This window comes from Chamaea fasciata, unplaced genomic scaffold (genome assembly GCF_029207755.1).
Source record: "Chamaea fasciata isolate MVZ Bird 193981 ecotype frontalis unplaced genomic scaffold, bChaFas1.0.hap1 SCAF_23, whole genome shotgun sequence".
Classification (NCBI taxonomy): domain Eukaryota; kingdom Metazoa; phylum Chordata; class Aves; order Passeriformes; family Sylviidae; genus Chamaea; species Chamaea fasciata.
Genome location: NW_027094108.1, coordinates 2,142,523 through 2,155,224, shown reverse-complemented (window position 1 = coordinate 2,155,224; position 12,702 = coordinate 2,142,523). Strand labels below are relative to the sequence as shown.

At 52.1% G+C, this 12,702-nt stretch overlaps 1 protein-coding gene across 1 annotated transcript in view; it reads left to right on the top strand.

The window, feature by feature from the left end:
* CFAP74 (cilia and flagella associated protein 74) overlaps positions 1 to 9,228 on the top strand; it is a 37,836-nt gene extending 28,608 nt beyond the window's left edge. Inside the window, exons 28-38 of the mRNA XM_066203149.1 lie at positions 307 to 441; positions 823 to 932; positions 1,330 to 1,385; positions 1,614 to 1,733; positions 1,922 to 2,074; positions 2,366 to 2,495; positions 3,035 to 3,189; positions 4,004 to 4,151; positions 4,955 to 5,076; positions 5,562 to 5,696; positions 8,733 to 9,228. Of these exons, the coding sequence (XP_066059246.1) occupies positions 307 to 441; positions 823 to 932; positions 1,330 to 1,385; positions 1,614 to 1,733; positions 1,922 to 2,074; positions 2,366 to 2,495; positions 3,035 to 3,189; positions 4,004 to 4,151; positions 4,955 to 5,076; positions 5,562 to 5,696; positions 8,733 to 8,846 (1,378 nt within the window). The 3' untranslated portion in view covers positions 8,847 to 9,228. The remainder of the gene's footprint in view (positions 1 to 306; positions 442 to 822; positions 933 to 1,329; positions 1,386 to 1,613; positions 1,734 to 1,921; positions 2,075 to 2,365; positions 2,496 to 3,034; positions 3,190 to 4,003; positions 4,152 to 4,954; positions 5,077 to 5,561; positions 5,697 to 8,732) is intronic.
* Positions 9,229 to 12,702: the final 3,474 nt, after the last annotated feature.

Sequence of the window (12,702 nt, the reverse complement as noted above, 5' to 3'; positions counted from 1 at the left end):
GATGTGGAAGTACTGGAAGACACTGAAATGCTTGATGTATTCAACAGAAGCAAATTGTATTGAAGTTTTGCAATCTTTAGTGTGACATCTGTTATCTGGGTTCTTAATTTTTATTCTCTTTTGGCAACAAAAGCCAACCACTTTGTAGGGTGGGTCCATTGCTGACACTCATTTAGTTTCATTGTTTCATTCAAATTTGAATGCGTGACTAAGAAACAATGATCACAAATAGCTCGGCAGATATTTATTTGATGTTTTTCTTGCTCTCTCACTCACTGAGGTAATTCTTATTCCTGGATTCTCTAGTTCTGATGCTTATAGGGCAGCCCAGGCTTCCCTGACGAGGAGTTTCAGAGGGAATTTTAACAAATACATCATCCCATGCTCTGTTGCAAGTGGCCACGCCACTGGAGAGGAGGGCTCGGGGAACTTAACCTGCAGGTGGGTGCAGTTGGATAACCCGGAGATGTGAGGGGGAAATGGTGGACTTGTTAATTTATTCGTTTTGGGGGAGAAATTTGTTTTCTGATCTTAATTACTTCATAGCTCAGTGGTAGAAACTCATGCTCCCAGCCCACCAGTTGGATAAGAATCAAACACATGAATATCAAAGCAGCTGAAGGAATAATTGTGTGAAAACTTTGAGGCAGCTGTAGCTCATCTCTGCTCAGGCACAGACAGTCGGTCACGGAGGCCTGTGCTGTGCTGTCACACCGTTGCAGTGACAACCTGTGACAGGAGCAGATCCCTGGCAATAATTATCTCTGTGTGATCCCAGAGCTCTGCCCTTTTATTCCCCAGCTCCCTTTGCTCTCTCTGCAGCCCTCACAACACCTTGTACCTCGAGCTGCACTGCCCTGCTGTAGCCCCGCCTGTTCTGATCACTTCTGACTCTGGGATCAACGTGGCCCATTTTGGGGACGTTCCTGTAGGTATGGAATTTGAATCCTGGTTGGGAGTGGTTTCTCTCTGACAGTGAGTTCACCCAGCAGAGTTTTGCATTTTCAAAAGTCAGGATGGAAATTAGCCCTGAGAGGGTATTTAGGTGGAAAACAGGAAAAGGAATACCCTTAGTGGGTATTTAGGTGGAAACCAAGGAGCCTCTGGCCAGCTGAGGCCCATGAAAGAGCAGACATGATCCCCAGACATGGACCTGGCAGCTCCAGAAAGCTTCCAGCCCGATCTGAAAGCATTTTGGTAAACTTTGAGTAGTGCCTTAGCCAAAGGCCTGGGATGAGTGTCTGGCCTAGGCAGGAGCAAGAGTAAGGGGGTGGAACGGAACGCAGGGATGAGCATCCTCACTTTGGGAAGTGTTTTCATTCCTTGCAGGCCTCAGAATGATGAAGAGAATTACTATAGAAAATATCTCCCCAGGGAAGCTGGAAGTATCCTTGTTTGGAACAACCTTCGGCCTCTGCTTCATCAGACTGTCTCTGCAGGAGGAACTGCTGGACACTAAAGCACCAGCTCATCTTCTCTCTTGAGTTATTGATCTCTCAAAAGCCTATAGATGCTTAGTTCAGACCAAGACATGTAAACAATATGTAGAATCTGTTCTCATATCCTTTTTCTCAATCTTTATGAACTTCTTTCCTTGAGTTGTGCTCTTTTAGCTGGGATTCTCAGTTCTGAATCCCAATGGCCCCTTCCTGTTGGTCAGAGCAGTTGGAACACTTGAGCCGGGTGAAAATAAACCCCTCATCATCTCTTTTTGTCCAAGCGAGGATAAATGGGTGAGTAAAAGATACAACAGCAGTGGGGGGAAGGAGGAGAGATGTGAGAGGTGTGTAAGACACACGTGTTACCGGCAGGAAAAGCCTTTGTTCCCTGTCTCAGTTCTGGGATGGCTCTTTGGGAGGGGCCAGCTGGAGGGGCGAGGGTTCCCTCAGCAGATGGACTAACCTGGGCACCCTCTGGGCAGTTCTTGGAAACTCTGGACATCCAGGTGGCAAAGACCAACCTCAGCCTCCGCCTGTCCGGGCACGGGGTGGTGCCAAGCACGGAGCGCTCCGTGGGAGAGGTGCTGGACATGGGATACGTCATGGCCGGGGACACAGTGACCGCCACAGTCAAGGTGAGGCCTCTGTGCTCCGCTGCAAGCACAGCTGGAGTTCTTGTGAGGAGGAAGACAACATAAACTGTCACCTCACAGACTGTCAATAACCAAAGTCCAGTGTTTGATGGGGAGTGGGGGTTGGTGTGACACCTTATGGGCAGCACTGATTGTGCCTCTGGTGGCATCGGGGGACACCGAGCTGCACTAATGCCGCGTAATAAATTCAGCCACTTTGCAAACTGGGGGTCTTACAGGCCTGAGAATCAATTTCCTCAGTGCAAATGCTGTTGTGTGAATGAATGTCCCCAGATAGAGAACACTTCCAACCTGACCCTGCCCTTCTCCGTACAACTGGAGTCGCTCTCACCAACACGGGACAGAGACCGGAAGAAAATTCCATCCTTTCTTACATCCTCCCTGCAGAGAACAGAGATTGTTGGTAAACTTCCTTTTATTCTTCCCTCTTTTTCCTCTGCTAAAGACTCAGGAGGTGAAAAGCAGCATCGCTGTGTCCTCTTGGATCCGCACAGCTGTCAGACCTGGGGCATCACAGCCCTGAAATTAAAGATCTCATTTTGCTCCCCAGTAGGAGCTGTAGCAATTCTTTCAATATGGGGAGCTGTAAATTTATGCAGCCTGAGCAAATACCCACAAGTAAGGAGATATTAGTGTTTGAATCTAAATAATCCCACACAGCAATTGCATATTAAAGATTACAGTTAAAGATGTCCATCTCTGTAAAAACACGTCAGAATATAGGAAGGGTCAGTGATGCTGCTTCAGTTCCTCTGGAGATGAATGCATCAAACTGATGGATGGATTTATCTGGTGTTCCTAACACCCTGTTTTGCTGCAGAGCCATGTATCAACCCTTATTTATTTGCTGTTCCAACAAAAATTAAATGGGTTTAAAATTAATGAAGAAGTAAAACAGAGCTGTCCGTTTTTCTTATCCGTATCCTCATTTTTATTTACCAGGAACACAGAACTATAATGGCTTCAGTGTGTTCAGTGTCTCTCCAACAGAAGGAAAAATTGAGGCTGGGACGAGCCAGGATTTTGTTGTTACTTTCAGTCCTGATCACGAAAGTCTCTACTACTCCGACCGTCTCAAGGTTCTGCTCTTCGGCAAGGTGAGACAATCAGGATTATGAAAACAGTCTAAATATTGGATGAACCGATGTAGGGAGGAAAGGGCACGCTTGGGACCCTCTGACGCATTTCGGGTTTATATATTCAGTTATTAATTGAGAAAAACAGTGAGGTGGGGTCCATGCCACGGCGCGGTCAGGAGGGGACGGGATCCGAGCGCAGCTCCGCGGGGCTCCTGCAGGGAGCATTCAGTGGCAGAGCAGAGGGGAGAGGGGCGCTCCGCCTGCCCGGCACGGCCCGGCAGGAGCAGCAGCACCAGGGAGCTGCTCCTGCAGCCGCTCACTGCCGGGCTCCATCTGTGCAGCTGCCCTGGGACGCTCCGGCCGGACGCGCAGGTGGCCGCGCCGCGGGCAGCGCTGGGCCGCTGCCAGGACACCAAAAGTTGGTGCAGAGTGACCGCTAATGCCCGGCAGCAGCACTGCAAACGGGCCGGGGCTGAGCGACAGCGGCTGCTGCCCTTGCGAGCCCTGGGAGCGCGGTTAGGAATGTCGGGATAAGGTGAGGAGGAACGGACACGACCCAAGTTTGGCAGCAGAAAAGTTTTGCAGCTTTTGGTGGCTTTTGTGTAATTAGTTTGTCCAGTGCCCTCCTGAGGCGCATTTCCCGGGTTGTTTAACACAGAAGTGCCAGAGTGGGCAAGCCCAGGGGCAGGTGCAGAACTCCTGCATTAGAGCCCAGGATCGTTGGGATGGTTCACGTGGGAGGTGATGTCACGATTTCCTGGTGCTGCTGGGTCAGGTGCCATTCAGGTGGCCTGAGCTGTCACCTGCACCCAGGACTTTCTGTCTCACCCAGCAAACAGCCCACGAGATCCACCTGAAGGGAGCCGCCCGGGATCACCTCATGTTTGTGGAGGGGGGAGTGCCCCTGGATGTGCCCGTGGAGTCCTTGGCTGTGACCTCACCTGTGGCACCACAGGAAGCCACAGGTAAAGTGAAAGGAGGTAAAGTGCCACCACTTTATCATGGAGCAGGGAGGGATCAGACATGGGAATGTTCCTTTTCCTTTAAGAAAAAAAGGCAATTAGAGACAATTTTTCCAGAATCAGAAAAAATAATCATTACATTACAGCGTATATTCATAATACACACCAAAAAAAAAAAAACCAAACATGAAACTTTCTCTTAAGGAAAGTTTTTCTCTTCATTTTAATGCAGTTCTGTTTTAATGATCATATTCCACTTCTGCGGCTTCCCTGCAAAAATTATTATAATGTAATACTACTATGAAGAATTAAGATGCATCTGCTTTTGGCCACTTCTCTGAGGTGTATTAAATGTTTAAGAAATTATTTCATATATAATCATGCATCCTGGATTCTCCCGTTTGTCCTGTTATGAAACTTCCAAGCATTTGAAGTTACTCTTCCTTAATTTCTTGGGACAGGATCTGTGTTGAGACAGAATGCAAATCTGTGTTCAGAGACAGCTCCTGACTCCTGAGCTGTAAATAAGTCCAAGCACACACACATAAGTAGGAATAAAGTACACAGAGGTGTGTGCCATGGGCTAGAAAACGAGCCTGGAACTTGATAATCAAGTAACAATTGCAGTTTGCAATTGCAAATGATCCAAACCCTCCTTTTCCTTAATTCCTCACCAACTCTGTAAAAGGATCTCTTTATCTGTGCCGACTCCTGAGTTTGCCACATCACTTCGTTTCGAACCATCCTGGTGCAATTTGTGTTGGCTCCAAGCTGCCGAAGGCTCGGGTTTGACTGTCTCAAAGTTGATCTGGTTTTTGCAGTGCCACGAGAAGCAGTGAGGTCCCTTCTCCTGCTCCTGGAGTACGTGGAGGGCTCAGCAGAGCCAGCCAGGGCAGAGATCACTGTTGGGGCCATGGAAGGTCCTGTGCTGGCAGCCAAGCAGGTGAGGGAAACAAAACCTGCAGGTTTTTGCCAGGTGCTGGATGGGATCCTGGCAGTGTGCAAAGGGCTGCTCCTTCCTTCTGTCCAAAATTCACAATTTCAGAAGTTTTAAAAAGCAGCTTTCAGAGTTTCTCTGAAATGTAAATTTTGCATTATACATTTTCGTATATAATGTAAATTTTACAAAAGGATTATTTTTCAGGGGCTAATATAAGGAATTAGCATTATCATACTAAGTCAGCAACAAACTTAATTTAGCACTTTGCTTCCTCAGTTCTGGAATTCAGAATTTTGAGCCCAGAACTGAATTACAGTTCTAATCCTGTTATTTTATTGGAGTATTCAGTGACAAGGTGACCCAATGAATGTCACGGGGGATAGCTGGAGAATCAAGGGGCAGTTCGGGCAGGGGCAGCGGAGTCTGTGCGGCCCGGGTGTGACTATGCCGTGTGTCCGTGTGTCCGTGTGTCCGTGTGTCCGAGCTAGGCCTTGGAGTTCAGCCTGGACAGCGGCCCGGAGCTGCAGCGGGCGGGGTTCTCGCTGGACGGCCCCAAGGGAGCCCTGGAGCGCGGGCAGCGGCAGCGCATCGGCGTCTCGTGGGTGCCACCTGCCGACCTGCAGGTGAGCACGGCCCGGCCGCCGCGCCGGGCTCCGGGAGGGTGTCACACCGGGCTCCGGGAGGGTGTCACACTGGGCTCCGGGAGGGTGTCACACTGGGCTCCTGGAGGGTGTCACACTGGGCTCCTGGAGGGTGTCACACCGGGCTCCCGGAGGGTGTCACACTGGGCTCCTGGAGGGTGTCACACTGGGCTCCTGGAGGGTGTCACACCGGGCTCCTGGAGGGTGTCACACTGGGCTCCTGGAGGGTGTCACACAGGGCTCCGGGAGGGTGTCACACCGGGCTCCGGGAGGGTGTCACACTGGGCTCCGGGAGGGTGTCACACTGGGCTCCTGGAGGGTGTCACACTGGGCTCCTGGAGGGTGTCACACTGGGCTCCTGGAGGGTGTCACACTGAGCTCCTGGAGGGTGTCACACCGGGCTCCGGGAGGGTGTCACACTGGGCTCCGGGAGGGTGTCACACTGAGCTCCTGGAGGGTGTCACACTGGGCTCCTGGAGGGTGTCACACTGGGCTCCTGGAGGGTGTCACACCGGGCTCCGGGAGGGTGTCACACTGAGCTCCTGGAGGGTGTCACACAGGGTTCCTGGAGGGTGTCACACTGGGCTCCTGGAGGGTGTCACACTGAGCTCCTGGAGGGTGTCACACTGGGCTCCTGGAGGGTGTCACACTGGGCTCCTGGAGGGTGTCACACAGGGCTCCTGGAGGGTGTCACACTGGGCTCCTGGAGGGTGGCACACTGGGCTCCTGGAGGGTGTCACACAGGGCTCCGGGAGGGTGTCACACTGGGCTCCTGGAGGGTGGCACACTGGGCTCCTGGAGGGTGTCACACAGGGCTCCGGGAGGGTGTCACACTGGGCTCCGGGAGGGTGTCACACTGAGCTCCTGGAGGGTGTCACACTGGGCTCCTGGAGGGTGTCACACTGGGCTCCGGGAGGGTGTCACACTGGGCTCCTGGAGGGTGTCACACTGGGCTCCGGGAGGGTGTCACACTGGGCTCCTGGAGGGTGTCACACTGGGCTCCGGGAGGGTGTCACACTGGGCTCCGGGAGGGTGTCACACTGGGCTTCTGGAGGGTGTCACACTGGGCTCCGGGAGGGTGTCACACTGGGCTCCTGGAGGGTGTCACACTGGGCTCCGGGAGGGTGTCACACTGAGCTTCTGGAGGGTGTCACACTGGGCTCCGGGAGGGTGTCACACTGGGCTCCTGGAGGGTGTCACACTGAGCTCCTGGAGGGTGTCACACTGGGCTCCTGGAGGGTGTCACACAGGGCTCCTGGAGGGTGTCACACTGGGCTCCTGGAGTGTGTCACACTGGGCTCCGGGAGGGTGTCACACTGGGCTCCGGGAGGGTGTCACACTGGGCTCCAGGAGGGTGTCACACTGGGCTCCTGGAGGGTGTCACACTGGGCTCCTGGAGGGTGTCACACTGGGCTCCGGGAGGGTGTCACACTGGGCTCCTGGAGGGTGTCACACTGGGCTCCGGGAGGGTGTCACACTGGGCTCCGGGAGGGTGTCACACTGGGCTCCAGGAGGGTGTCACACTGGGCTCCTGGAGGGTGTCACACAGGGCTCCTGGAGGGTGTCACACTGAGCTCCTGGAGGGTGTCACACTGGGCTCCTGGAGGGTGTCACACTGAGGTCCTGGAGGGTGTCACACTGAGCTCCTGGAGGGTGTCACACTGAGCTCCTGGAGGGTGTCATACAGGGCTCCTGGCTGTTGTGACACAAAGCTCCTGGCAGGTGTCATACCAAGCTCCTGTTGGGCTGTGACCCACATCTCCCATTGGGGTGTCATCCAAAGCTCCTGTCAGCGTGTGACACCAAGGTCCTGTTGGAGTATCCCACAGGGCTCCTGGCAGGGTGTGGCCCGAAGGTCCTGCTGGGGGTGTGACACAAAGGTCTCATTGGGGTGTCACCCACAGCTGGGATGTCACCCAGACCTCATGTTGGATTGTCACAAAGTTCCTGTGACCCACAGTTCCTGTTGGGGTGTCACCCACAGCTGCTGCTGGGTGTGGGCAGCACAGGTGGCCTGGACACAGCCAGGTGACAGCTCCTGTGTGGTCCCCGAAGGAGCAGGGGTGGTACAAACCCCCCTTTGGAACAGAAGCTGGGAACTAAGGGATGATCTGGAGCCTTCCTGCCTGCCCAAGGCTGTGCTTGGCTGTGTGGTGACAAGGACAGGGGTGGGCCACTTGTGTCCCAAAGGAATCCCTTCCTGCAGGTCACTGTGACAGAGCCCAAAGGCCGAAGCGCTGCTGCTGTGAACAGGCTCTGGAGGGCCCTGGGCAGGGCTGCTGCAGCCCTGGCAGCACAGAGCTGACCTTACATGGATCACTCTGCAGCACGTTTCTTTGCCGTGGGCTGCCATTCCTTTGGCACATTCCTGGAAGTCAGTGGGGCCTTTGGATTTTCCACGTTAGGTGCCCCATTTCCCTGGCTACTTCTGCCTTATATCACAGAGGTTGGATATGATGTCCCAACAGCCACGAGGCTGTGATTGCCCTTCCTGATTCACCTCCCTGGGCATTCGTGGACACTGGAGGCACTGACTGCCCGTGTGTGGGATGGCAGAATGAGTAGCTGGTTCCAAAATTAAAAGATTTCTGCCATCACACGCAGAAAGAGGCAGCAGAGTTCCTGGCAGGATGCATCCAGCCCTCATGGTGCCTCTTGGTAAGCCCTGGGTCTTGCACAACACCGGGCACTCACTGGGGGCCGACAGGATCCATTTCCTTCCAGCCTCTCTGGGAGCTCTGAGGTTGCTGCTGTGCCCAGCTGCCGTGGCTGTGACGTGGGGACAGTCTCTGTGGCACTCTGGGGACAGAATGCTGAGTCACTGTCATACCTCACTGCCTGCAGCCTGAGCATCACTTGGGGACAGAGAGGAGCCAGCACAGTGGCTGTAACCTGTCACCTGTAGCTGTAACTGGTGCCTTGAACACCGAGATGCGAAACACAGAGTTTACAAGTGATCGGCTCATGTCTCCTATGTCCAAAACACCAGGCTGCTTTTCTGTGCGGTTCTTTCTACAGACCAGTGACCCCCCGCTCGTGTCAGCCCTCCTGACTGTAAAAGGTGACATCACAGAATCCTACCGAGTCCTGCTTATGGCAAGAGTTGTGTCTGCACCTGCTCCCACTGACTGAGGGACCCTGGCCAAGTGGAAAGGAAGATGGAGGTTACACTGCTGGGAGGTCCCTGCTGAAACAGGGGAAGATTTGGAGATGGTTGAGAATAAGTGAGGGCAGCAGGGACGTGGGAAGGAAGGGCCATGTAGCATTTCTGCTCTGTTTCACACAAAGTTCTCTTTGGTCAACTCTGGTGCCAGCAGCTTCATTTTCCAGCTGACTCTGTGACAATAATCTTGTGTTAGAGGAAAGAATTACTGGGTTGCCAGCAGCTACACCTGCTGTTAATCCCATGTCTCCCAAAGGTGGGCATTCCATCAGGAGGAGTATCTGGTTTACATCCACGTAGGTGAGTTTCTATCTTTTTCCAATTTCAGATGCTTTTTGTAGGATTTGGAAAAGCCTTGACTTTTTCTCTTCTAAGACCAGAATAAAGTTTCTTATTCAAGAAACTTCTTCTCCTCCAAATCATTTGGGCAGTCACTTTCACAGTGTACAGTCAAATCTGCCTGGTAACATGTGGTCAAGGGGGAATATTCCTGTGCTGTTCCCTGGATGTGGTCAGACACTTTCCGGAGATCCTGGCTGTCCAGGAACTTCGTATTTCTATATTTGCATTCTGCTGAATTCTGGCTGAGAGCAGAACCCTGTTCTGGGGAAGACAGGATGCCCTGCAGGTGCAACTTCTGTCAGGAAGCAGCAGCTGGTTCAGGGCAAGGGCAGAGCTGGAGAATGGAGGGAGCAGGAAGGCAGCAGCCATTAGACACAGGATAATCCTGTACATCTCTTATCACACTCTTTCCTGAGTCACAGCCACTCTGTGACAAAGTTCCCTCCCCACCACTCCGAGGGCGTGTTGCCCTTTGGCCCCTGTAGCCGTTAAATCCCTGATTCAGATGATGCAATCAGAACACAGAAACGTTATTTGTAAATATCCCTGTGGTAACGAGCTGGAAGCTGCAGGAACAAGCAGGGAAGCAATTGTCACAAGGAACATTTCAACCAGGCTCCCCCTTTGACAGAGGAGGTCTGTAGGAGTGAAGAGGGAGTTCCTTGTTTTTCCAGCCACTGTTTGATCCATGGAGATGTGTTCTCATTTAATAATGGATCGAGTGGCTGTGGAGTCACTTAACTCTTCCGTCCAAAGACTGCAGATGCTGAAGCAATCCCAGTGTCCTGGGGTGGAGCTGGGGGTGGCAGTGCCAGCCAGGGACAGCTCTGCCTTCCTTGGAGGCCCTGGGTGCTGCTGCTGGCACAGCTGGGCAGGCGCCTGGAGCTGGGCACAATGGGCTTTGTGTGCTGGCTCCCCTGCAGCCCCAAAGGGGGAGTACATACCACTACACCAGCCAAGACCACTGCACACAGCACTGCTCACTCTGCAGTGACCTCGTGGTAGGGCAGTTGTCGGCAGGCAAGGAGGGGCACAGGGTGGGAGTGGAGGAGCTCTCTTAAGGAACTGAATTTGTGGGCATCCACTGTGTGAGGATCCTTCAGATTTCACTCCTGGAAACCAAAAAGGGATGGCTGGCAACAAATCAGTCTCCAGACTCTGGTTATGATGACCATACAGTGCTGAAAATAAGTGTAACATTATCAGCCAGGAAACAACACCCCTGTCTTAGGAATCTTCCATTTCACTGAGGTCAGGTACTGAGAAAAAGCATCCAGAGGATGAAAAGAAGTAAAAAATGAAAGAATGATGTAAAGACAGTGACACTGGTGCCCTCACAGGGTTAGTCTGGGTAAGGGGCAGCTGCCACCAACCTGCTGAAGGCACCACTGGTACCCAGCAGCTCCAGGTGAGCAGAGGTGTCACCCTCTGTACCTGCATTCCTGGGACTGGAGAACTTGGATCAATATTTTCACAGGATTGAAGTGAACATAAGGTTGTGGGTTTCTCTGGTCAAAGTCTCTGTGTTTAAAACTCCGTATGTGTTTGTTCTCTCGGGGGAGGGTTGGACCAGGATAACAGGAACAGGTGGTTATTTCTGGAGGACCAGAAAATAAAGTAAAAACTCTCCCTGCAAGACTCCAGCTGACGTTCTGTGAAGCACTTATGGAAATCTGAACAGGTTTTAGTCCCTTTCATAAGAGAAAAACCTGGTATTTTATCTGGGGCCTCAAAAGTGATTGTATTTGACTTCTTGGGGGCACAATGGCTGCTCAGGCAGGGTTCGTTCCCCTCTCCTGGATTGCTTTGGTCTTTGGGGGCACAGAGTGTGAAGGGCCAGCTCTCACACGGGGCAGCACTCGGGCAGTGAGAGACACAGGCTGACGTGGAAGGGAAAACAAATCACCTGATGTGGAAAACCAGATCCATTGGGAAAGTGTGCAGACTGTGCTGCTTCACCTGGGACACTGGCACAGTTCCAAAAGTAAAAGCACACTCACTGCGTCTGCCAGAAGTCACCCTGGATGTTCCACGGCCATTCCATCGAGAGTTTCCACAATTAGAATCATCATGATGCAAACCTGCAACGATCAGAGGTGCACACCTTCAGTTTACTGAAAATGTAGGAGTTCTGTGAGGATGCTCCTACCCACACAATTCTCATGCACAAGGTGTGTTATGTGCAACAGCTTCTTGATATTTCTCCAATGAACAGGACTGGGACAACTGAAGATGGAAACGATTCCCTGGTAACTCAGACACACAGAGCTGATCCAGAAGTAGTGGGTTTGTAGGCAATCCCTTGAGCGCAGAGAGCTGAGTGCTGGTGTGCTCTCCTGGCATGGATCAGTGCCAAGTCCCCAGTGCCCAGCAGAAGCTCAGCGCAGCTCCTGCAAGTTCATCTCTCGGAAAGGCACAAACCCTGTTCAATTCTGTGTCTCCAGAGTGGGTTATCCACAGTCATGTCCCTGGGCAATGAAACTGCCAGGTGACTCTGAACATGGGACATGGTGTTCCCGTTTCCGTATTACAGGATTCCAGTAGGGATGGAGCTGTTATTGTGAGGACAATATGGAAAATGTGATCTCAGAAATATTTCTTCATTTCCTGGAAGTTGAAGTTTTCTGCTTCTCTAACTGCACTTGTGACCATTTTGCTTTCAAACTGAGTTTTGCAACTGTGACCACTCTTGGGTCCCTGGATACAAACTCGTGCTTTCAGATTTGGATCTAAAAGCCAACGTGAACTTCATGGCACCGATGCAGTTCTGGTTTAATGAGGAATTCACACCCATGTATGATCCTTATAATCCTTAAAAGGAAACCCAACTCATTTGTAAAGCACAAAGTGAGCGAGTAAGCACTAGTGTCATACACATTTATTAATTCATGTTCTGCTTCTCCAGAAGTGACTTCAGCGGTTGCTTCACACATATGAGCACAGGTTTCCCTGAATGAGCAACGGCCCCATGACCCTGAGCAGTGCTGGAGGAAAACACTGCAGTCACTTTGTCACATGCCATTGCTGAGCCTGGAAACCCCGGGGGTCGGTTCTAGGAGTCAAAAGTAGGAAATATCACCTGGTGCTTCCCAGGCCCTGTGTCCACTGGTGTTCCCCATGGAGGGGCTGCCCCCGGACTGTGCTGGGCTGGCCCTGGCAGGACACCAGGTGCCACCAAAGCCGTTCCATCACTGCCCTCCTCGGCTGGACAGGGAGGAGAATACAACAAAAGGCTCACGGGTGGAGAGAAGGAATTTCTACATTTGAAATGTTCGACACAGTCAAATAGCCTGGAGCACACCGATCCTAGAGAGCCGTCAATATCTCTTCAGTCGTGTTTCATGTGTCTTAACAAGACTTTTTAGAAAGGGAAATTATCCACTCTTCTAAACATTTGTTTCTGACTCATATATTTCATACCAGGTTTCTCATTTCTTTATTTCTCCTTCAAGCCCCTCTGACCCAGCAGAGGCTCAGGGGCTG